The sequence below is a fragment of the Oreochromis aureus genome, linkage group 12, assembly GCF_013358895.1.
Source record: "Oreochromis aureus strain Israel breed Guangdong linkage group 12, ZZ_aureus, whole genome shotgun sequence".
Classification (NCBI taxonomy): domain Eukaryota; kingdom Metazoa; phylum Chordata; class Actinopteri; order Cichliformes; family Cichlidae; genus Oreochromis; species Oreochromis aureus.
In genome coordinates this window covers 17,007,945-17,034,496 of record NC_052953.1, presented here as the reverse complement: position 1 = coordinate 17,034,496, position 26,552 = coordinate 17,007,945, and the positions used below count along the sequence as shown (strand labels likewise).

Below are 26,552 nucleotides of genomic sequence, written 5' to 3'. Positions count from 1 at the left end.
AACTAAACGTACCGGAAAAGGATTCTCATAGGTGCGAAAGCAAAGATGGCGGAAGAGGAGAACGAGTTTGAAGAATTTGAGCAAATAGACTTTTTAAGAGATCGACATGTACGATTCTTTCAGCGAACACTTCAGGTGTTACCTGAGAGATACGCCTCACTGGAAACGACCAGGTTAGTTCACCGGAATGAACAAAGATGCTGTAGTTTGTGTGTTTTGTGGAAGAACTTCACTAGCAGCTAAGCTAGGTGGTCTTCACAGGCAGTTTTGAATGGAGGCTAATGCTAGTAGCATAGCATAACTGCAAGCACCAGCTTAGCCAAGTTATGGCAGATGAACAGAGATGTATTAACACAATGCAGTGAGGTGTTTATTATTAAGTGATAGGTCATTTTATTATCATTGTCGTCAAAGGAATTGGTCTCACTTAAGTGTTGCAGCGAACTGTAATTTATAAATTTGACTATTAACTCTGTATGTGGTTCAGCTTTTTTCTTTATTTAATGGAAAACGCCGCTTTACAAACTAAACTAGTCTTTCGCTATAAAGAAAATGTGTCTCTAATGCAGAATGAACTGAGAGGTTTACTATAATTTAAGCAGAATAAATGAAATGAAAAGTAAGTACTACAAACGACACTAGAAAACAAATCATAGGAAAGATATTTTATTAGGTTTCATTTATTTTAGAGTTAGTATAAAGGTGACTGAAGAAGCAGCCCCCGGCAGCCTACACCTATTGCAGCATAACTAATGGAGGATTCAGGGTCACCTGATCCAGCCCTAACTATATGCTTTATCAAAAAGGAAAGTTTTAAGCCTAATCTTAAAAGTAGAGAGGCTGTCTGTCGCCCAAATCCAAACTGGGAGCTGGTTCCACAGAAGAGGGGCCTGAAAGCTGAAGGCTCTGCCTCCTATTCTACTTTTAAATACTATAGGAACCACAAGTAAGCCCGCAGTCTGAGAGTGAAGAGCTCTAATGGCGTGATAGGGTACTGTAAGGTCATTAAGATGGGGCCTTGTATGTGAGGAGCAGGTTTTTAAATTCAATTCTGGATTTAACTGGGAACCATTGAAGAGAAGCCAATATAGGAGAAATATGCTCTCTCTTACTAGTCCCTGTGAGAACGCGTGCTGCAGCATTTTGGATCAACTGAAGACTTTTCAGGGAGTTTTTAGGACATCCTAATAATAACAAATTACAGTAGTCCAGTCTAGAAGTAATAAATCCATGAACTAGTTTTTCAGTGTCACTTAGAGACAGGATGTTTCTAATTTTGGAGATATTGCGCAAATGGAAGAAATGTGTGTGAATGATAGGGAAGGAGGTGTAACAGTGAAGGAAAATGAGTACCTGACATCAACCATCCAAAGCGATGAACAGTCCAATAAGAGGTGAAGAAGAGAGTGCAGGCAAGGTGGAGTGAGTGTCAGGATAGCAGAAAGAGTGAAAGGTAAGGTTTACAAGATGGTAATGAGAACTACTGTGATAGATGGTTTAGTAACGCAGAAAACAGGAGGTGGAGCTGAAAGTGTTAAGATTTTCGAGAGACGTCTGTCTTGCCCTAGCAGCGCCTGTCCCTCTCCTCTGCTCCTCTTTAGTTCGCCTCAACATAAGCTCGTCATATTCTCTTATATGATTTACTCTGAGGTGTTTGACCAGGTTAGTGGTGTTGCCACAACACCTCACTGTCTTGCCACATGTATCGCAAACCGCGTCTTGGCTGTTTGTGGAGGTAAAATATGTCCACACATGACTCCGTTTACGCTCAGCCATTATTGTGAGCGCGCATGCCAAGAGGACTGCCACACATTTATACAGCCGTATTTCGCATATGACTATGAAAGGCGGAAGAGGAAGTAGTTCCTTCCAATTTAGACGATCATAATGTAATGTAAGTTTAATTACATTAATGTAAGTTTCTTTCCACTGTGTTCCTGTTCATTATAAACTACAAATTTACCCCAAATTACTAAAATATCAATATTTTAATATGAGAATAACTGGTATCGGAGGAATGGATATTTCAGTATCGATCCACACACCACTACAATAAACCACATCTTACATTGCCTCTGATTTTTTGCATTGTCACAAATGTATTTGTAATAAGTAAAAATGAATGTAAATCTCACCTTGTTTTTAGGTTGACCATCGTGTTTTTCGCCCTGTCTGGTCTGGATGTGCTGGATGCCCTAGATGTGATTGATCGGAACGTCATGATTGAGTACATCTACTCACTACAGGTTCTGCCTACTGAGGATCGTAAGTCACACATTTTCCTACTTTTATAACTATTTAGCAGCTGGCAGTGCAAAAAAAATCATTGTCAGTAAGAATATTATTTTTTACAAAGGTTAACATTAAGTGGTAGGTCAATACAGCTGTCAGAATAACTAGTTATTTCCTGAATGCATTAATCAGGCATTGCATCTTTGCCTACATTTGTACCCTGTTTCCTTGGTGTAATATTCCACAGTTAAGTTTAACTAGTTTAGTACCTAAATTGAACTGCACTAGAAAATAAATCAAAAAGATTTGAAAATTATGGAATCCATCATCAATCTCTGGTGCTGTTAGCAAACGGGATGCTGGTAGGGGGTAAGGGTTAGTGCGTGTTAGTCCCTAAGATATCATCAGGATATTACAGAGAGACTGAGTTACTGTGGGATTGATGGGCTCTTGGGAAGTTCAGCTTTCTGCCTTTTTAAGATTTTTACCCCAGGATACATTTCAGGTTTTTCTCTTCATGTTTGTCGACTTCAAAGCTGTCGAACTTGAAAGTCTAGATTATGAAACCGACTTCCAGGTGTTCTCCTCGCTTACCCTGTTACAACTGTACCGTCATTCGTCAGGGAAAGTTGGACTCTAAATCTTTAATGACTTGGGTTTTTTTGTCTCTAACAAGCCAATCTGTGCCATCTGTTTAGATGCCCATTCAGTTAATTATTCAAGCCATCAACAGAAATTACAGAGGGGTAGCCATGCCTGATTGGTCTCGGTTTTGTTGCTGCCATATGTTTGGCGTCACATTGATTTCTTGTCATTAGGTGTGAAAAACACAACTCAGGAGGCACTCGAGATTTCCGAATGTATCATAGGTATGGAAATAGATCTCTGGCATGAAACTGCAGGTGTTTCGAGTGATTTAATCTTTATATTTATGCATCAATAAAATTATAAGGTGTTGCGCAGCAAGTGTAAACTCCACAATAAGTGAGAATTGCACCTGCCACTCAGGTCATAATGATCTGTAGATGTAATGGTGATAAATGTGCGACATGTAACAACTGTTTAATTATCGTATGTTGAAACTGCTGCAGCATGCTGTCCACTGTAAGTGGTGTTTCTGTCATAACCAGGAGATGGCAGCAGTGTTCTTTTTTTATTATTTTTTTTTTGAGAATTAAAAAAAAAAATCTAGTAATGCTTTCTTTGTCCCAGTTTTTCTTCACCAGTGTAGAGTGATGACCTTTTGTTAAATATCTGCCCTCCCTTCTGCTCTTGTCTTTTTTTCAGAATCCAACCTAAGTCGATGTGGGTTTCGGGGATCATCACATATTGGAATCCCTTACAGCACTAAGGTACAGCCATCGCCCACCCCAGCATGTTTTTTGAGTTTATGTTTTGTAAAAACTAAAGCATCACCTTCTTTTGCATTAGTCTTAGAGGCGGTTTCACTACTATTATCCCTATTTTTCTGTTGTTTTCTATATTTATGGTAATCCTGCTCCAAATATTTTGTTATTCTTCCCTCCAGCTGAAGGATTAGTAGTCAGAACTATTACCATCCTGTCTACAATCTCTTTCCGTATAGCTTCAGTGGTAAAAATAATATCTCCTGCTGATGTTTTCTCCAGGGCCCAGGTGTGCTCCATCCATATGACAGTGGCCATGTAGCTATGACCTATACTGGGCTGTGCTCACTGCTGATACTTGGAGATGACCTGAGCCGGGTTAACAAGCAGGCCTGTCTGGCTGGTCTGAGGGCGCTGCAGCTGGAGGATGGCAGGTCAGAGCACACCCGCACACACATACACACTCTGATTTCCTTCAGCAGCTTGAATTAAATACACCTGAGGTGGTGGAGACAATGAGCAGCCTTAACACTGACTGACTCACATTGGATTCTGCAGTAGCAGTTCTGTGTCCAAGTCTCCAGGCACCCTGATAACAGTTTGTACAGCAAGAAAACAATACAACTCTTGCAAATCTTTAGTGGGGTAGACCAGTGAAACCCTTTCTGTTTGTGTAAAGAGGTTTAGCTGCACATTTATTCCCTGACATATCTTATCTTATGTTATTATTAAAAAAGAAGTGCAGTTTGATCATTATGTCTCAGTGTTTCTACATGATAAAGAAATGCTGCTGGTGTAAATGAAAGGAATCAGTCAGCATGATTTTCTGGGGTGTAATTGTTAGAGATGAACATATAAAACTACAGAAAATGTCCTGTAATTATAAGACAGAAAGCCTTTGTTCATTTCCAGAAAATGCTTTTAGTTTTGGTTTACTGTGAAAACCACTGTAAAAACACAAAAAACAGACAGTTCTACAGTAGATGGTGGAAAAAAGGAACTGTTCTGTCATTCAGTTGTTTATCTGTTACTTAGTTACCTTGATGAAGTATGAATGGTCGTAGGAGAGGTCTTTGTCAGTGGAAAAAAGATGCAAAACTACAGTTAAATGTCCAAAATGTATGCCCTCTTTCATCCAGTGGGCTGAATTAGAGTCTTTGCCGAGCCGATTCTGGCCTCAGGGCCTTATGTTTGACGCCCCTGTTCTATAAATTTGACGACTCTCTTCTAACCATCACAGCAGGATAAACCTTCCCAAAGCGGCATTATTGTTGGCGTTGGTCTTTGCTCGTGGGAACTGTGACGTCACCACATCCCTGTAACTATTTATAGCTGTGCTTGAGGCGTGCTCCCACAACGCAGAAACAATCGCTGGATCGGTGCGGGAATTAGAATAGAAGAAAACGAAACGGGCAACAAAGCGATTGAGAGGATTTTGGCTCATCTGGTCAAACGACCGATGAGCCAGTGCCGTGGCCAGACGTCTGCCAAACATCTACTCTTCCCATAAGTCAGCCAGAATTTAATCGAACTTGTGGGTCTTTTTCCATTTTCAGAAGATTCGCTACTCCTCCAAGAATATTGATCAGATTTTAGTGACACTTGCACACAGTGATCACCTATTACGTGTTCAACCAAATTTCGGTCAAGGCCGAGGTCACGTGTGTCGTTTTACAGCCAATAACCTGCGACCTGTGGTGGATCGTGAGCTTAGATCTCACATCTTACTTTCTCCACAAAATATCTGTGCCCTCTGTAGCATAGAATAGAATAGAATAGAATAGCCTTTTATTGTCAATGTAGATGTACAATGTAACTTTTGGCACCCCCACCGTTCATAAGGGCGACAACGGTGGCCAACGACTGCCAGTATCTTTGACAAGTTCACTTCCTGTTAAGAAAAGTAACAGCTAGCAACATTAATCAGCAACCTCTGAAAAAACAAATGACAAATAAGTGTTTACTCTGCGACTGCCGGCTCCCTGAAGCGGCACAACCAATGCCTTAGCAGTTTTATCTGAGAAGCTTTATAAAAATCAAATTCAGTATTATATACATCTTCAGTATGGGCAGCAGGCCTATTTCCAGTTGTTTATGTAACTCATCCGCCTCTCCTGCTTCCTCTTTCTTCCAGTTTTTACGCAGTGCCAGAAGGAAGTGAGAATGATATACGCTTTATCTACTGTGCAGCCAGTATCTGTTACATGCTGGACAACTGGTCAGGCATGGACATCCAAAAGGCCATTGAATACATCCGAGGAAGTTTGGTGAGTAGATGTTAAAAAATTAAAAAATAAGATTGTAAATTTGTGTGAAATGTAGCTTCCTGATAACTGGGTGCAGCAGGGAGCAAACAACAACACCGCTGTTTGTGCACCATTCAGAGCAGCGCAGCAACATTTGAATGAGAAGAACAGGCCACCCACCTTCAGCAGGTGGCACTCTGCCGAGAAATACTTCATTTATAATAGATGGAGGGGGCTGAGCAGTGCGGTGTGGTCTTAAAGCTGTAGCAGAGTGTTCTTTTCCCCCCACCCGACCAGGAGGGAAACAGGTTTTTTGCACCAAAGTGATATTTTTATCAAGAGCTCAAGTCCTCGAAGCAGTGCGGGTTCCACTAAATCCTTAAATTGATTCTGTATCAGGACATGCTCATATAATTTTGGCAGTTATCACAAGAGGCTTTTATTACATAGTTTATCATTGTTTCACTGGTGTGTTGATAACAGGCTTCATACTTTTGGATGGATACCAATTTTTTTTTGCATAGCAGGTTAATTATTCGTGAATGTAAGTATGCCAGAAGCAGTGGATGGTGGGTGGTTATATATCAGAGGGCCTGTTTATGAGCAGCCACGTATCCATTTACAAACCTTATTGTTGAGGCGTGATCAGATCATACACAGGGACAAAACACTGTTGGACTTTCCCGCGTACCACACCTGTCGTTTAGTGTGAATTTCGTATGAGCTGCCTATTGTAGCAGGTGGCGATTTCATAAATATGTGTAGAAAGGAAAAGAAAGAAAAACTGTCATTTTTCATGACAGTTTCAGCTTCTTTTAAAACAACAGGGTAACCTTATCTGCGCTTGTGAAACGTACCCTGGTTCTCATTTGTAATCTCAAAATGAGGCCACAGAGCCCGTTCGTTTATTACTGCAGCTTTTTGAATTAAAAGATGGATGTGTAGTTAAAACATAGATTTAAAAAAAGAAAGAAAGAAAGAAAAAGAAGGAGTCAGAGCTCTGCTAGCTCTCTCAGTATATGTTTATGTATTTTATTGAGATTATATAGTTTCTAAAAAGTGAAACAGATTGCAAGACAAATGTGTTTAATTCTTTTAATAAATTGGGTGTCAGTGTGAATAAGTATATATTTAGAAGACTGGTGTGGTGCTTTTTAATTTTTGCTTACATTTGAACCTTTCTCTCTCTAGTCCTATGACAGCGGGTTTGGCCAGGGAGCTGGGCGAGAGTCACATGGTGAGTCTGATATTATTTTAATTGTTTATGTTATCAGATAAGTAAACATTAGAGGAAGAAAATTATCGCACTTTGCAGCACAAATGTCTTTGAATAATGATTTGATTTGTGAGTTCATATCAGATCAAAGGATTTGTGGGTGTGTTCGCCTGTGTCGCAGTAAAGAGTATGAACGTCCCCGATGGTGCTAAGTGCTTTAAAGGATTAGCCATTTAAATAACTCGCTATAGATACAGTACCTTGCTCTCATTAAGCTCTCCCCCGCTCGAATTAAACCGTGTTATTCTGGCACAAAAGCCTTCATCCTACATGCTCTTACACACATACACACACTTCTCAGTAACACATCCACTGTCACCTTCTTGGCACAGTGAAGAAATCATTTTGTGGTAGCTTTGTGAGGCGCTGTGAACGCATAAATTACATCTAAAACCGCTCAAAGGCACAGATTCTAGTGCGTCTCACTGATTTCCTTCCTTGAGATAAATTCGACCTCTGTGATTACAGCCTTCATTGAGACTCTGCTCTCTTCTGCAAGCATGCCAACTCTCTGTCTGAAGGCTGATTACACATCAGTAGAGATGCAGAGTAGATGCCCATCCACCCCTAAAGTGTGTTTGTTCAGCAGCAAGGCCTCCCACGCTGTTTGCTTTGCACTGTTTTGCTGATAATTGTGTTAAATACATAAAATGGGGTATTATAAAAACTATGTGCAGGGTATACTTTTCTCATTTTTCTTGCCATGCATGGTTGTTTTCTTAAGATGGTAAGAAAACAACCTTTTTCTCATAAATACACCTCAGAGAAATTCCATAGATGTCACCCCTCATGTTTAAACTGCATTATCAGTGTGTTTGGGCTCATTGTCATGCTGAAAGATGAATTTGCTGCCGATCAGATGCTTTCCAGATGGTATTGCATGGTGGATCAAAAGCTGATGGTGCTTTTTCACATTTGTAATTTTACCAATGTTGACAAGATTCCCAACAGCAGTGACTGAAATGCAGCTCCAAATCACAGAGCCTCCACCCTGCTTTACAGATGGCTGTAGACACACTGTTGCACCTCTCTCCTGACTTCCACACATGTTGATGATGATTGAAGCTAAGATGTCAAATCTGGGTTATTCACTAGTATAGCTCAGCCTTTCTCCCTGTTCCCCTCCCTTAAGAATGACTTCTTAACAGCCGACCTTCATTCTTATCATTCAGTTTTACCTGATGAAGCTTTAGTATGATCCAGCTCTCAGGTCTTCAGGGCTTTGCTGGATTTTTTTTGTCCTGTTTCATAAGGACATGAATTTCCGATTAAGTTCATCTCCTGTTTTTTTTTGTTTTGTTTTGGGGGTTTTTAGGCAAGCCACTTCTTCTTTTATCTTCCACTTTTCCTAATTTTTTCTTTGAGGTCAAACCGCACACCATGCCGCAATGTGCCAAATTTTGGGTTAGTAGCACTTTGGGAATCACCTTGTTGGTCCAAAAATAAAATTTTATCCTTGTCAATTTATGTTATATTTGCCGTTTTTGGAAGATTAAACTAAAATGAGAATAAATTATGTGTATTTGTGACCAGGTTACTGGTAACAAAGTGCCTAAACATACAATTTAAAATAAGTTCCTTGCCAAGTTGTCTGTTGTAACACTAGTTCATCTCATGAGTTGGGTTCATTTTCATGCCACCTCTTTTTTTTACATCTTTTGAAAATGTTTCGGTCGAAGGACTTGACTGAAAATGAGTGAAAAAGCAGCCGATGTCCAAAAATGAACTTAGAAACACTTTGGGAAAGCCTGGAGAGCTAGTGCTCAAGACCACTTTTAAGTAAAGTGACAAGGTCATACTCCCCAGATTATTTAAAATAAATCAATGAAAGTTGGCTCAAGCTTTTTGGACTTCACTGTATATGTTGGCACAGAAGGAAATAAGGTTACATTCAGATGTGAATATTTGTTATACTTTCCAAACAGAAAGCTGCTTTTAGGGTCTATTTTTATTATAAAGCTGATTGTTCCCAACCCTGCGGTTAGAGTAAATGGTTAGGATTCCCCTCAGTTCTGTTTGACATTTATATTTATCTCCTCTTCCTTCGCCTCAAGCAGAAAGGGAGCTAGACATGGCTGATTATAGGCAAGTGTAGCATGTTGGCAGATTTACACTCGTGACCCAAACACTTCACCACGCCTTTTCTTTGTATCTCCCCTTCACACGTTACCACGTTCACACAAACACAGATAAGCTGGCAGTGATGTTCATAATGTGTGGAGGTCAGCTAGAGTAGCTGTGATAATGAAAGCAGTTGACAGCTGGGTTGTAGAAGATGGCTTATGGCTGCTCTGATAACAGCTTATCATCAATCAATCAAAACTCTCATGCTGGTATTAGTCCAGCTGTATGATGCTCTGTTTTCAGTCCTCGAGTCTAAAAGCATCTCTAAAGGTTTTTCTGAAATACTGTGAAACATAATGTAGATCTATATTGTTCTGGCTTTTCCTGCAAGTCTCACGTTTAGCCTGTGAGTTATTTGAGCCCACACACAGATATGAAATCTGTGTTTTCATTGCCGTGCCCTGCAATCATCTTGTTTGTCACCAAAACATATGAACCACCGGCACTGCTTTCCAGTTTGAATACATTGTCAGATTAGTCAAATTTAATGAGCCTGTGTTGTGTTTCTAGGCGGCTGGACGTACTGCGCCATAGCCTCTCTGTGTCTGATGGGTCGACTGGAGGAGGCGCTGAGTCAGCGGGAACTGGACCGGATCCGGCGCTGGTGCATCATGAGGCAGCAGAGCGGTTTCCACGGCCGCCCAAACAAACCCGTAGATACATGCTACTCCTTTTGGGTGGGAGCTACATTAGAGGTAGAGACCAGTGTGACAGACACGTGCACGCATATAGAGACACCGTTTTGCATGCATTAAAAGTGAAGCTGGGTGCTGCACTAAATGGATATTAAAATACCAGCAGTTTAAGAGGAAGTGATTCCTGTGCACCAACATGGACGCACAGCCAAACCGGCTACTGAAACACGAAACAGGGAAGCTCAGATTGCAGCACACAGTGAGGAAGTGCTGCTCTTTTTCCTCCTACAGAGGCTATTACCCTACATCTTCACACTGGGAAAAATGTGGGCCTGTCGATAGTCTCATTTATAGAACCTTTTAAGATGTTAAGTTAATGAAATTTCTCTTTATTACAGTATAGAAGATGTTACATTTTAGAATATATTGGCATTCACTAAATGTGAATCATTTTTGAAAACCTCACATCGTCTAAACTCCTGGTTTACTGGGGGATTTAATTGCTTGTAAACCGGAAACCTCTCTGAAACCCTACAGCGTCACCTGATATGGACATGCAAATGTAACTATACATCGTCTAGTTAGTCGGTGCCGTTGAGTCCCCGTGTCATTTCCAGCTACTTTTTTGCCACAGTTTTTGAATTTTTACAATTGCAGGAGTATGCTGAAATTATCAGGGTGGATGTGAAGGAATGTACGATGAAGACAAACTGGAGGGACAAATATTTTTGCCCCTGGGGGAAAAAACTGACCACAAAATAGGCTGGGGACAGAAAAAGTCCCAGCATTTTACTTCTTTCCTTCAGCCTGCACAGCATATAAAACACCAGGACATGTGGTAATTAATACATAGGTTGGTCTTCACATCCATATACGCTAAAAGTCTGACCTAAATACACACACACACACACTCGTGCAAAAGCAAACCCAGTACAGGAAAACAGTGGATTTGTGGGTTGTCAAGCGCCAAAAGGATTAAAATTTCACAGTCAAACAAAATATTTGCAGATGGCTCACACTGAGGCTTGATGTTTTTCTCCCCTGATGTCTGTATATAGAGGGAGAATATCAAGTGTGTGTAATCGCTGGTTTTCACCTTTGTGGAAATAAATGTTGTCATATGTGTGTGACTTCTCTAAACACAGTCTGCTCTGCTTCTTTGGAAATGAGTGTGTACTGAGCCAGTTTAACCTGACAATAAACAGCGCTCTAAATTTATATCAATGCATTTGTTTTTTTAGAGTTTCTTGTAAATGTTTGTTTTGGGGGGGTTTTACCCTTATTTTCCAGCTGTTAGACGTGTTCCAGTATACGAACTTTGAAAAGAACCGGAGCTTCATCCTGTCCACGCAGGATCGGTTGGTGGGCGGCTTCGCCAAGTGGCCAGACAGCCATCCAGGTAAGCATCTCACAGTACGCACACATACTCATTAGGTAAATTGCAAAAAGTACCCGACTGCTCAAAAGCCTAGTGTGGATTCCACCCATAGTTTTTACAAAAATGCAGTTTTGCTGTTTGTTTGCATAGAGGTTATTTTTGTAGAAGGCTGATTAAGGTTACTATACTTTGCTGTAGATCTAAATATCTCAAGGATAAAATGTGGTGGATGTAAGCAGTTAGGATACCTTTATTTTCTTCTCTCTCTTACTGAACAGTTTCCATGCCCTCCACAGGTACAGGGAGGTCAGGGTGGAGCTGTGGTTGCCAGTTTTATTTGAGATCAGCGGATGAGCTCTTGTAACCCTAAACTTCAATGGTGTAGTTGCTCGTCTGGTCCATATTTGTGCTTTCTTCCTCGCCCTTGTAATGTGTAATTGATGAGGTGGTTGTTGTTGGTAGCCAAGGACACAGCAGATCGGGCTCCTCACGTTACAGGAACAAGGCAAGGGAAGACAGGGTGCAAGGAACAATGAGGTGAACAGGACAGGTAGACGGTGTGATGACAAAGCCGTGTGACTATACATGTACAAAGGAGAGTTTTAGGAAATAAAAGAGACTGCAGCAGTATGGGAACAGATACCACTGGACTTCTGTGTGCGTGTGTGTGTGCGCGTGTGTGTGTGTGTGTGTGTGTGTGTGTGTGTGTGTGTGTGTTTGTGTTTGAGCTGCGCAGTCATGCACAGGAAGGAACTGGCTTGGGAAGATGGGACAGTAACAATAGCGTGGAACAAAAGAAGGTGTTGTGTATTTGTTTAGCAGATCTGCACCAAATAAAGCCAAATATACTTTGAACATTTGGCACAGCCCAAGTTTGTCTACAGGTACTGTTTAACAATCTGATTAACAGGAATATGTGGGATTACACAGGGTAAGAGTGGCTGAAATTCCAGTTTAAAGTGATTAAATTGAACCAACAAAATGTCAGCTGTTTTTTAATAAAATAAAATAAAATCCACAGGTCTTTTCAGCTAACTTTTTTTGCTGTAAATGACGTGACAGAATTTGATCAAACCAAATGGTTGACACAAAGGAAGCCCTGGCCTTTATTGTATACGGGTGTCTCTGCTTTTAGAACACTTACAAGAGACAGTTCATGGCCCGAAGGCGGAGCTTAATGATCAAAGCAGCCTTATACTGATTCATGTTGGAGGGAGTGCTTTGAAGTGGCATTAATCAATATAGTGCTGTGCAAAAGTCTTGAGTCACCCTTGTTTCTTTATATTTTGCTAGGGAAATGCGAAATGGGTGCAGCGATTTATTGAAACATATTCAAAAATAAAAGGAAATGCAGGATATAAGGGGAAAACAGAGGTTGTACAATTCTGAGGAGCATGAAAGTCAATATTTGGTATGACAACATTTATTCTTCAATGTAGCCTGAACTCTATTAGGCAAGCTTTGTTGTCATTTCTTTAAGTAGTCTTTGGAAATAGTTCTCCAGACTTCTTCAAGGACATTCAGAGCTCTTTTTTGGATGTTGATTGCATTTTGTTCCGTTCTCTGTCAAGACGATCCCACACTGCTTCAATAATATTGAGGTTCGGGCTCTGGGGAGACCAATCTACGACTGATATTGCCCCATTGTGTGGTTTTTCTATCCAGGTATGCTTTTACTACTCTGGGAGTGTGTTTGGGGTCATTTTCATGTGGATCTAAATCTAACAAGAGTTTTCTTTATATTTCCATCAATTTTTACAAGATCCCAACACCACTGGCTAAAATGCAGTGCCAAACCACGACAGAGATCAACCATGTTTTACAGATGGCTGTGTAATTTAGCACACCTCAGCCTCCTCTACCTGTTTGCCTTCCTTTAGAGTGGCTGATGTTAATAGTAGATGGATCAGCTGAAGGTTCAGATGCATCTCTGGTCCCGTGTCAGGTTTTTGCCATTTTTTTTTTCCTGTTTCTTAAGGACATGACTTTCAGATTTGTCCAGTTTCTTCTAACTTTTTAAGAGCACGCTGCACACCATGCTAAGATATGCCAAGTTGTAAAGCTAATAACTCCTTGGAAATCATCTCGTTGTTGGAAAAATACTGGGGGGTTTTTCTTTCTTTGAGTTGGTAGATTCAACTCAAGAAACGGAAAGAAACTATTCTTTTGTGACAGGCTGCTAGTAACAAAGTGCCTAAAGATACTATTTAAAATTGGCTCTTTCCTAAGTTGTCTGTCACACAATTCTCTGTGCTACCTGCTCGGACCCACACATTTAGCACTTAGCTGCTAAAGGGCCAGCTGGCGGTATCATTATTCGTAACTAAAACAGAGTTAACAGAGGTGACTCTGCTTTAACGATAATGTTCATCTGCATCTCTGGGTAAGTAGACGGTTTGCTAAGTGGACATTGATAATTTCCTTATCAGTCAAACCGTCTCAAACCTTGGACTGATGGAGACGTCTCTTGTGTTCAACCTGTAGTTTGAGTCCTTGTTGACTCCTGATTGATGCCACTAATGGTGCTTTGATTGATTCTAATGTCTGTGTCCAATCATCTGTCATTTCATTATAATTTAATTACTGCTCATTTACTGGCTCGTGCAGCTTTTACTCTCGTCCCAGGGGAGGTGAAACGACCACAGAGGCGACCTGCATGCATTATTTATATCTACTTAAAGGTTCAGTGCTAGAAAACCATATGGAGGAAGGTTCTTATGTGAAATTAGGTTTTTGTTTTATTGACTGCATATGGATGGGTAAAGGGACATCCAGCACGTTTATCTTATCCAGGGGTTAAACTGGGGGTTATGATGGAGGTCAGGACTCAAGACCATACAGAGATTTTTCATTACTAGACCTTATTTGCCTTCTTGTTCCTGTACTTAAGAGGCCGGTTATGTTTCATGGTTGTAGTCTTCTTGAATTCTTACATTAGACTTGAGCATGAAATTGGAAAGCTCCCAGTAATATGATTTCAAGCTAGTAACAGTACCAGCTCACCTTGATACTGCAGATAGAATATTATGATGGTGCAAAAAATGCCAACAGCTCTCATGGTGCTGTATAAATCCTGAAGATGACAGTTTTACTGTAAATGAGGAAAGACTGTGAATCTGTTTAGTAATGTACCTCCTTCCTCATTTCTTGTTCTTTGACATATTTGTCACCCTTGATTGTTTCAGATCATCAAACACATTTTAGTATTAGACAAAGATGGCTTTGTTGTACTTACTCGTGCTATCTAACCTGCCCTGCCTGCCCTCTTTTGTTAAATCATAAATTAAATGTGCTTAACCACAATCTTTTTTTTGGAAAGCTGGGTTTAGTTTCGCTAACCACTCCCAGGCCTGATTACTGGTGAATCAAAAAATCACTTAAATAGAAGCTGTCTGACAAAGTGAAGCAGGCTAAAAGATCTCGAATAACGTGCACAACATGGCACAATCTAAAGAAACTCGAGAGAAGCTGAGAAACAAAATCTCTGGCATCTATCAGTCTGGAAAGGGTTATAAAGCTATTCCTAAGACTTTTGGACTCCAGTGAACCACAGTGAGAGCAATTATCCACAAATGGAGAAGACTTTAAACAGTGCTGAACCTTCCTGGGAGTGGCCAGCCTGGCAAATTTATTCCAAGAGCTCGGTGACCTAGAATAACCTGGAACATCATTTAAAGAACTGCAGGCCTCACTTTCCTCAGTTAAGGTCAGAGTTCATGTTTCAACAATAAGAAAGAGACTGAGCAAAAATGGCTTCCATGTTTTTTCTCTGGCCTCATCAGTCAGTGTACGAGTACTGCAAAGGCTACAGGCCTGTCACATACAGGTGTTTGTGCTGTGATGCATGTTATCATCTCTGACCTAGTTTCTTCTTTCCCCTCTTTCAATCTCTCTTCCTCTCTGTCAGATCCTCTTCATGCATACTTAGGGCTATGTGGTCTGTCCCTGATTGGAGAGCCCAATCTGAGGAAGGTCCACCCAGGTCTTAACATCACCCAGAGAGCCTTTCAGCACCTCCAACAGCTGCAGCAGACATGGAGAGACAGCACCGACACCTGCGAGCGTCAGCACTGAAAGCGGGATGAACCGCGGCGCTCCCTCTCAATGGCTTCAGTTATCAGCGACGTCGAACAGTTACCAGTCAAGGAGGACTGGACTTGTTGAAGAGGTTTGGCCACTTACCCAGAGGCCATCTCATGTGAGGACTGAAGAACGCTCTTTTAAGACACTCTTTACAAAGCAGTAACTTTGGGGCGCTCATTTTAAATCCATCCAGTGCAACTCTTCCGTTAAGAGCCACACACCTCACGTTTTTGGCTGCCTTTTATTCGCACAGTAGTCAATAACGGTGTGGTTTGTGGTTCGTGGAAATAAAAACGTGCCAGAAAGTCAAATTTGAGCTGCTAAAAACTTGAAATTTCTGATGCCTCCATTGTTCCATTGAGTTTTTAGATAATGGCCTTTTGAGCTTTCCTGCTCATCATCATTGTGAACAATATCTTCATAGCCAAGGATCAAAACTCTAAATGTACATGAGAAACATTGTAATAAGTGTTTAAGGGGGATCCCTGGAGGGCTGGGAGCATCCACACTGTTTTTTTATCAGGTTTATTTGCTAAGATTATGCTATTGCTGAGTAATGTCTCTACATTTTAAACATACAAGGCAATTTTAAGGTGGAAATGTGAGAACTGTTAAGGTCTCCTTTTCATTCAAAGACTTTGAGAATTCGAGGCATAGTCTCCTTTTCCTTCTTTTGCTTTTGCTTTTTGTTTTGTTGCCCTTGTAGCATTTCCATCCTGACATTGCTTGTGAACCTCTTTAAAGCCTCAAGCTCTCATGTCCCAAAGGTGACACCAGCCCAGGTTTACTCATCTCCCAGTTTCACCACTGCAGGCTGTGTGCACTGATCAAGATTTAAATTAAAGAGCTCCTGGTGTGAAATTAATGGAAAAGGTGGTTATGGGTTTAGCTACAGGCAAATCATTTTAGAAAATATCATTCTGTGCCTGCATTTTTCTCTGAAGGCTAACAGAAAAGAGATTGAGCCTCTCCAGGGAGTTTGTTAAGAAGGGGAAAACCACCACCTTTCCTGCAGAGGTAGTAGCTCCTGGTTGTAGCAGCAGACCCCATCCTAACACCCCACAACTCCTGCATCCTGACTTGTGCTCATTCACTAGCTTGCATGCTCCCTGCAAGGCGCTAACCAGCCTGAAATTGGTAGGAAAAGATGAGACAATAGCATCGTAGCTTGAGGAAATGTGTTCCTTTGAACCGTGCAGTTATTTTCAGCGCAGAAAGGATGCAAGGTAACAACAGAGAACAATGAGCATGAGCAGAATGGACCACAGAGTGTCGGGAAACAGAAGCAAGTGTTATCCCAACGAGCTACTTGCATCCCCCCCCACCGAAAATATTCATCACAAAGTTTTTAGCAGTGATCTGACCCCAGACCCCCAAATCACTGAGGCAGAGCTCTTAGGGTTTAGTGCAGAGGCGCTCAGAGGAACGCCGCTCACATGTCATTTAGGCAACCTTTTTGCCCTTTTACCCTTGACCCGAGGCAGAGAGTTTTAAATTTCAAAAACAACCCAGAGTGACACACGACACTGAGTTGATCACAGCCGCCACCTCCTGCCCTCACTGAGGTTCTCTCATTCCCCCATAACCATCTTCTCCCAGCCACATCCTTTCATACTGGGGTCGCCGTCTAAGCAACCACCACCTGCAGTGGTTGCACCCTGACCGTAGACTGCATACAACAGCGGTTCCCATAATCCTTTTCTTTTCATCCCACCATCTAAACTAAAGCCGGACCTGGCATCATCTCCCTTTCCTCCAAATTGACCTCGTTTTCAGTTAAGGTTACAGACCAGGGAGACGGAGGAAAGACGACGGGGGGAGAGGTGAATAAATAAATAATTTGAGCCATCTATTATTAAAAGTAAACCAATGTAGGCTGACGTCTTCTCCTCGACTCCCAACAAAGCCCTCAGTGTTATATAGCCTGGTTTTAGCACAAAATACAGCTACTTTTTAGCCAGTGCTTTATCTTTCATGTTTGCATGCTTTTCCTAAAGCGACAGGCTTTGCTGCAGTTATTCTTTTTTACTATAGTATCATTTTTCCTAAGATTTTGTTTCAATCTATCTTTTTCCGATGTTGCAGTTCTTGAATTAAGCCTTAGATAAGTAAAGAAAGGATCTGAATTAAGAAAAAAATGTAGTTTTTTTCTTCTTTTTTTTTTTAAGTCATCATCATATTCTTGAATCAATGTGTTGTGATTTGCTTTGTTCTGTAAGGAAGAAAACTGTTACTTTTGCTGCACCACTGTAGAGCCAGATCCGGTGAAATTTAATGATCTCCATCTTAGGACGTCACTTCTACTTCCTATACAGATTCCTCAGGCCGTCCTCGGCCTGTCACTCGCTCAAATTTGACTTTGAAATGTGCCTCGTGCAGCGTCGTTTTGGGTCAGTGCTCTGTGAATACTGCTGTTCTGTACATGCAGCATGGTTAAACTGGGTTAGGGATGCTCCTTCTGTTAACAGATGCCCAGGATATTTTTCTTTCTTGGAGGAGGAAGAGGAAGAAACCATCTACTCTAAATGCATGTAAACTTACAGGAAGGGTCACGACGGCTCTCTAAACTCTTTGCTCCTCCCATCTTTGTTAAATGTGCTTATACAATCAGACTGATGTATGATCTGACTGATGGAAGTGATTTTTAACAGAATCTGCTTTTTGGGGTGTTTTTGTTTTGTTTTTGTTTTTTTCGCTCTAACGCTCCCCGTGAACACTTACTTAAAAAGCATGAAAGATTGGATTAATGGCTCTGCCACGTGACTGCAGATGAAGGCTGTGTCTCAGCAGTTGTTATTAGAGTCACCTGTTCTCTCCCGCGGTCGCATCGCAGTCCACTCTGTCCCAAAACAGGTGGACGACAGCTTTGTGCTTTTAGCTGCAGTGAAAACTGTTTTCTTTCCGAGATCCAGCGACATGTGGTCAAACCATAAACCCCTGCTTTGCCATCAATAAATATACATAATGTAATAATGAATAATGTAAGAATAAAGGTAATGAAATTTATTTTTTCTATGCTTTGTAGAGATATTGAGTGTAGATACACATGTAAATGTCTATAAATATGTGACTTCTATCGTGCAAGAGAAAACCAGGTTTACGGCGACGTGAGTGAGACTGTTAGAGGAACTGGATATGCAAATGTTGGCATGTGATGTACTGTTTGTCTATAGCTTTGAATGAAATGATGTTGGCTCTGGCTTGGCAGTACAAACTGTATGTATGGTAAATAAAACCTGTACTAACTGTCTGAATTGTTTTCTGTGGGTGGGTTCATGCAGCTTTTCACTTTAGATAAGTTGCACTTTAGCCTCAAAAGCTGGAGAATTTCTTTGGTACAGAAGTTAAAAATGAAGGTTAATCCGACCTATAACGATATAGTTATAATAGTGTATAGCTCAGTAAAATAAAATTCAAAATGGCAACATATATTTTACTAAAGTAAAATCTGATTTGAAATCCAAATAAGGAAGTAAAGTATATGTTTAAATATAGATCTGTCCACCCTTTTTTTTGCTACGTGTGTGGGTCCTGGGTGCAGGGTTTGAATAAACCATTAACATGAGAAAACGTGATTTTCAGATAGACAGATGTGTCACATGACCTATGAAAGACTTCCTGTATGTGTCCTTGTGGCTGAATCAGCCTGTCAGAGAAAGTTTCTCTGCTGCTGTCCAGTGCGTGCTGCGGAGGTGGTTAGGTTTGTTACTTCCACCAGAGGTTTCAGCCAATCACAAAGCCAGCCTTCCTGCTCCGTACACTGTGCTTGCTTCAGCAGACGGATAATGTCCATTTTGCTGTGGTTTGCAGCTTTATTAGTAAACAGAGCCTGCTCATCTTCCAGTTAAGCCTGTTGCCGTCATGGTTGCGTGGGTACACTTCCATCAAATCAACATTTGGTCCCAGGACAAACAAGGTTGTGTAGCTGTGCTCGTCGTCACCATCTCTTTGGTCTCATTCACAAGCAGATGATTCCTCACAGAATGCGCCACAAAATCATCCACTAGTGCTCTATACTCCTCCTCTTTCTTATCACTAATACATCCAGCCACTGCAGAATCGTCAGTGTTTCTATAGGTGCCATGATCAGAGCTGTACTTAGAATCTGAGGTGCACAAAGTGAACAGGAATGGAGACAGCCCGTCAGCATGTCAGACGATGATAAGCCAGTCTGACAAACTGTGGCCTGTCTGTCAGGAACTCTGTAATCTGGGAGATTGTGGACAAATCTACTGGCCCCTCTTGAAGTTTTTCCTTCAGTATCAACAGCTTCAGATTCAGAAAAAAACAGTTTAGTTTTGTCCCGTGAGGCCAGTGTGCATCATCTGCACAAATTATCGATTTTGCTTGTTAAAAACAGACTCATTCCTGGAGGTGAAAGGCCGTGGGGGTTACCAAAATTGTTCGAAAATGCAAATGATTATGTTCCAGATGTGCACCAAAAGGAAAAAAACACATACTGTATATCCCATGTGTTTGTTTTTAATAGGAAAGAAGGCTTTTCCTCTTGTAACCAAAAATACTGATAGAAATTTCATATAGCAAGTAGCCTGTAGCTTTTGAAATGCCTTTATCTGCACAAAGGTGTGATAAGGAAATAAATCCTATCCCTGCCTCCCTGCCACTGAGACCCTCTTCCTACATGGGAAGTTTCTTCAAAAAGAAATAATTTCATAAGGAAACCTAGGCCTACAAATGCTTTGGCTTTATCACTGAAAGGACAAGATTCCTAACATGAATGAGATTAAAATGGGAGCAGCTCAAACATCCACACTGCAACTGTCTTTCCCATCAAACTCTGCTTGATTCTGAGTGGAAGCACCAGAGCTGGTAGCCTGTTTGGCCTCATAAAGATCCCAAAAAACTTTTTGTAAGTGGACATTTTGAGCAGTCTAAAGCCTGGGTATACGGAGACATTATTTGAAACTTTGGCGATATTTATAATAAGCATGCACAACTGCAACAGCAATTACAAACAACCCACAATAACATTCATTGGCTGCTGCTTAAAATCACTTCTCTCCTCCTCTTTAATCATTAGCTGCAATAAAATCTCACAGAAAGAAATAAAGCAAGAAATCCTTAAAACACAAAATTATCAGAAATGTGATCTTCAACTAGTCCTTTCAGAGTCAGTCCCTGTCCCCTCTTTGCACTAAAACATCAGTATGCACTCTCACCTGTCCACCTTAAAGGTCTTGGATCAGCCTCAGAATGAAAGCAGGACCAAGTTTGGATAAAAGTTTCGATCTTTGCTACGGTGGGGAGAAACGTGCTTCTCCTGGGTCTGACGGGTCACGGCATGGCACTTTTATTCTCACTATTGTGAATCTTGTCATCCCAGCTGTCATGCCAAAGATGGATTTCCCCTTGCTTAATGCCTCTTGGATGGAAGTATCTCATGCTAAATACTTCCTTATGGCAAAAAGAGACAAAGCAAGTGTTCGCTCCTTTGGGTGTTACATGATTCATGCTGCCCACAACAGCTGAGTTTCTTTATGAAAGGCTTTATTTCCTTTCACTGTGTCCTGCATATGGCTCGGTGACTCAACTGTTGTTGCTTTATTTTTACATCGAAAGATGACAGCTGGTCGGTATTTTCCCCCAATTTGCCTCAGTTGCCTTTCATGTTTCTACAGTGTGGATGGCTTGTGTAGTGAGTAAAGCTGGGAGTTGATTTTTTCCCCTCTGCTTTATTAGGTCAGTGACTGAAACATCATTAAAAGCTGAGGGGGAGGTGGGGCAGGGGTCCCTCTGGATACAGATCACATGTGCAAACATACATGGAGTCCCACCTGGGAGCTGCACAGCACAGTCACAGACTTCACTGTTGGCACTGATAGGGTAACACGAGCCAGGCTAATGGAGCCCAGTGGCACTGATATCCAATCTTTGGACATTATAAAATGTTAAACAGCAGTGGATCTTACATTTTACCCCCCACCCCCCAGAAAGCAATAGAAATACAAACATGAGGTTAGGAAAGTATTTTTACCCAAGTGATTACAGCCTAACCCAGACTGGTGATGTCTGGAGATATTCCCTTGGCAGCAAGTTGCAGCTGTGGCTTGGGTGGAGTTCATCAACACCTCTCATACTCCCACATGTATATCTGCCAGCAAAGACGACCTAATATGAGTCGGTAAACATCGCTTAATGCAAACTCAGTCGTCAAACGAGTTGTTTCTACTAAAACAAGTGAAGAAACGCAGCATGTTTACCACTCTGCCTTTCATGTGATATTAATGACTCATCTGGAACGATCACAGGCCCTTAGGTGAACTAATGTGTGCTTATAAAACATGTATTCTCTGTCAGTCCTACTTAGGGAAACACGTTAATCAGTGCTTTATATTGATTTTGCAATAGGTGTAGAGCACTGTGGCGTTTTATGGGGTAGTTATGTGTCATCTCGGGTTTATGTACATGACAACTAAAGCACTGCATCGCAGCAGCACGTGATGGATGGCCATAAACTCTGTTCCAGACATTAATGCCTCCTACACGATGAGTTCTTACTAACAGTGTGGTCATCCCTCAGGTTTTCCTTGCATGAGGGCCACATTTAGTTTTGGTGTGAGATTTTTCCACTGAAATCTGGTGAAATCTGGTGAAATCACATTGCCCTCAGACAGAAGTTCAGCTTTGATAATCCCTCAATTTGTTCTTCTATCCTCATCATCGGCCAAATGCAGCGTCTCACTGCTGTTTGTTCAGTCCACAAGTTGATCCTAGTGACCTCTAAATCATTCAACGATGGGGTGCTCGTATTTTTATCGTAGTATTCTATTAGAAGTTCGTTTATGTACCTGCATCTTTAAATGGTTTTCAAAAAAAAGAGGTTTTTCGACTGATGCCAGCTGACAGTGATTGTCTCCGTGGTTGGGAGCCACTGGAAACATACTTAATAATTTTGTTATGCTTCGGTTGTTCGGTCAGGGCAGTCTGCCTGCTTGTCCCCCCTCCACATGCTCAATGGGGTGGAATATGTCTGCATGAAGCCATGCAGCCATCTGCCGACGCGGAACAAGTGGCATTGCCAGAAAAATTAAAAACAGGAACATAATCCGGCCTCACAATCCGGCTTTTTCTCCAAACCTCTCCACGTCTGGATGTGTCACATTCAAGGGCGGTTTTCAGCTTCCCAAACAACAAAATAAACCAAATATGGCATAAAAAGGCTACCTGTACTCTCATACGTGAGTCTAAATGACCACAAGTCAGCCCATAAAGCGTCATGTGCGCACGTGAGTGCGCCGCCAGCCATGCGTAAAAGCCCAACTTGAATAAGCGGCACTAAATGATTTGAGACCCCCCTCCTCCCTACCCGACCCTTAATCTTCAGGCTGACATGATTATGATTTTTGTAGTGATTGACAGATTAAGGGAAGTCATTCACTCGGGGGGTGATAGATAGTAGATCAGGCGAATACAAAGAGCTGTGTGAGGCGAGACATCGCCGCCGAGGGATGATGTGGGGATAAGGAGGGAGATGGCACAGGAGGCTACAAAGGAGCGAGGGCGGGGTTTTTCCTTCCAAGATGAGGCTAACTAAAATTAAACTGCTGCCGGCGCATGTGGGCTACTGTAGTCTCCACGGACAAACCTAAGCCCGTGTGGAGAGAGAAAGAGGGAGGGAGGAGAGAGGATGGATGATGATGGGGATGTGGTCTGAGGAGCGGCTCTTCCCCTCTTGATGTTGTCTCACCTCCCCTGCGAAGCTCTGAAGCTTTTATCCTGTTTCTTTAACAAGCCGCAGCAGTTGTTTGCGTCATTTTTTTCCTGCATTTTTAAATATCGAGGTGCTCTCTTCTTCTATATACTGTGCATTCATCGTCATTACCACCATCATCACCATCATCTGTAGCCATGTCGGACTCGGAGGATATGACTGAGTTCGCCAGCATCGTGGAGCGGATCGAGCGGGGCGAGGTGAGGCTCATCCGCTCGGATGATTTATGGTCCTTCTGACAGCGGCGATCTGCCTGTCAACATGCTCCGACAGCAGCAGCAGCGCCGGGCCGGCCTGCAGGGCTGTCAGAGGATGGAGAGGCATGCTCATAGACTTCTATTCTTATCTGTTCTTTGTTGGTATCACACAATATCCTATTATATTGCGTTATATACACTACGGGTGCATGACTGAGTTATTAATGGGCCATATGCAACAGTAAGACCTACTGTATTCCTGTAGCACAAACTATTTTATTTTATTTTATTCTGTTCTTGTAAAATCTGTCACTTTACATTATTGCATTTCAAAAGTAGAGATTCATTCCCTCAATTTAACCTGATCTATCTATCTATCTATCTATCTATCTATCTATCTATCTAAAAAAACATGATGAGTTTAATTAGAGGTTTTTCTGGGTGTGTTGCTGGTTACTGCTGCAGGGAGAACACCGACTTCTGTCAAAATGTGGGCCACTTGGCAGCAGCTGTGGTTTTGGTGAGACTGGGTTACTGAGGTGTGTTTGTGACTGAAAGGGGAGGGCTGGGTGGGTGTCTTTACCCATTTCATGCACTCCAGACTGACAGAATGTGTTGAAATGTATCTCTCCTGCTAGCACAATCTCTGGCATTTGTTCATGCGTGCACAGAGCTGTGCATGTGTTTCATGTGTGTGACAGAAACAGGAGAAGACCGTACAGGCGACTGACTCACACATGCCAGCCGCAGTTGCAGATCTCTGTTATAATTTAAGCTGGTGTCAGACCTGTCGTGGACAGTGGGTGATACTTTTATACCAGAGAATAAATAAAATTAGGAACCCAGTAAATCTATTAATGAAACAGTAACTGGAAATTCTTTGCTGAGTGTCTTTCTGTGAACAGCAGTACAAAAAATGCTGTAAGTGAGGGTAATGTGTCAGAACATTTCTAAGGCCTCTGTGAAACTGTTAAATTTAGTTTTAATAGATCACCATCCAATCTCAGAGGGCTGTTGGAGGGTGAATCGAATCCTAGAGGACCAAGTTAAACTCAGGACAGGCTCCCAGTCAGTCACAGGGTTGACATACAGCATACGACATAATGACATCATACAGGACATTTAATGTTGTCAAGTCTTTGGACTTTGTGAGGAACAGAGGCACAGGGAGAACATGAAAGTCCACAGTGGCAAAAACGTCATCATGTGACACAGCAGCAAGACGGTGCTGTCTGGCAGTGTCGCTGCAAGGCCTGAGCGTCTGCCAGCAACCAAACAAATGACTAAACAGAGTCCTAAAGTTGCCTTCTGTGCCTCCAGTGACTGTGCATGCAGAAGCCGGTTAATCAATTCAAATAACATGGCCACTTCACTTCTTGAAGGAATTACAGCTTCTCCTCAAAGCACCCAAGTTATTTTATGGTCACCTTTTGTTCTCTAACTGAAACATTATTGGGGTGACTTGCCAGGCAACCCTAGTGTTCAATAAAATAATTGCAGACCTCTGCAATAATCACTGCAGCAAGCAATTATAGAGTCATAAATCCCCTAATGTAATGGGAAGGACCCTGACATTGTAACGAGCACGGCAGTCTCAGTTTACTGGCCCCCTTTGCTTGTGGGTGTCAGTGTAGTAACCCAGTGGGAGGATGGACATACTGAAAAAGGTAGGCTGTTTTGTATTTTAAGTACTTTCCCTTAAGAGCTTTCCCTTTAACTTCAAATTCAAAGTGCTGATAGGCACATGAAGACACTTTAATTACCGGTCTGTTCTCAGCAAGCCTTCACAGATTAAACACAACACTGCTAACACTGCTACTGTATCTGCAAACACAGCATACTTTTCCCCAATTCAATTTGATTGCAAACATTCAACATTGTCTCCCAAAAATCTCAACCTGGGCTGTCCCTCTGATATACAGTACAGTATTGTGCAAAAGTCTTGAGGCCCCCCGCCTTCTTTCTTGTTCTCCTATTGTTTTTCTTTCCAAAGATCCAGGCAAAAATAGTTTTCTTTGGACATTGACTGCTTTTTCACTCATTTTCAGTCCAGTCCTTGTACCTGTCCAGTCATTTTTTTAGAAGAATGCTTAGTTTGTTAAGCTACCTAACACTGACCTATGAATAATTCAAACATAAAAAGGTAACTTAACTCAAGGGATGAATTAGTGCTGAATTAGTGTTGAATTAGTGCTGTGTCTATACATAACAGACATAACAGAACCACTTTTAAATTGTATCTTAAGGCACTTTGTTGTGCAGCCTTTCACATATATGTTCCCATTTCATTAGCTGAATCTATAGAAAGTGCCAAAAATAACATAATTTGATAGAAATAAAGCAGTATTTTTGCACCAATAATTTCCGAGGTGCTATTAGCCAAAAACTTGGCATATCTCAGCATGCTGTGCAGTGTGCACTTTAAAAAATTAAAGAAACTGGACAATTGGAGGACAGAAAAGGAAATGGTATGCATTAAAACATATGTACAGCAGATTAACAGCACCTGTGTGTCATATCCCTAAGAAACAAACAAAACATATCCAGCAATTATCGGACTTAGCTTTTGCTCTTGTAGCTCCCAAATTATGCAATAAGTTCATATTAGGCTGGCCCCAAGACTAAAAAAAAAAAACAAAAAACACCTTTACGGCATTTTAGAAGAACACCAGAGTTAGCTTCCATCAGTTTAAGTCAATTCTTTGGTCATTTTTAATCTTTTTTTATTGTTAGTTTTTTATTGTACATTTTATTGTCTTTACTGTTATTTATATTTAAATTTTTTACTGGTATTTTATTTATTTTATCTTTTCTTTTTGTTTTTAGTCGCAAAGCACTTTGGTCATCGTTGTTGTTTTTAAAGTGCTCTATAAATAACAATAACAACAACAACAATAATAATAAGAAAGAATTATAATTCTAATTTGAAACTGGGTTTTTTGGATGCCTGGGATGTAAATGTACCTGTCTTTAAAGTACTTTGGGTCAACAGTGCATGTCTGAGGGTTTTTTTAAAAAATATATTTGCCAAAATAAAAATAAAATAAAACAAAATAAAAATATTTAACACAATTCAATGGGCGACATAATGAACTTAGAATGATAGAAACAAAAATGGAAACAAATATCGATTCTATCGCGCTAGTATCGATCCAATACCAATATCAGCGTCGTTAACGATACTGCCGATATTCGGCTCGATCCGCCCATCTCTAACATACGCACTCCCCCCTCCCACACGGCTCTCCTCCCCTCCTCCCTCCCCCCTGCCTGTCTCGGTCCGCCTGCTCTCGCTGCAGCAGA

At 41.3% G+C, this 26,552-nt stretch overlaps 1 protein-coding gene across 1 annotated transcript; it reads left to right on the top strand.

Moving 5' to 3' along the window:
• Window positions 1–22: 22 nt before the first annotated feature.
• On the top strand, window positions 23–18,568 carry pggt1b (protein geranylgeranyltransferase type I, beta subunit). Its single transcript, XM_031760303.2, has 9 exons — window positions 23–173; window positions 2,147–2,265; window positions 3,520–3,584; window positions 3,861–4,012; window positions 5,713–5,845; window positions 7,016–7,061; window positions 9,735–9,919; window positions 11,150–11,258; window positions 15,145–18,568. The coding sequence occupies exons 1-9, from the start codon at window positions 46–48 to the stop codon at window positions 15,309–15,311; spliced, it is 1,104 nt and encodes a 367-aa protein (XP_031616163.1). The 5' UTR covers window positions 23–45; the 3' UTR covers window positions 15,312–18,568.
• Window positions 18,569–26,552: the final 7,984 nt, after the last annotated feature.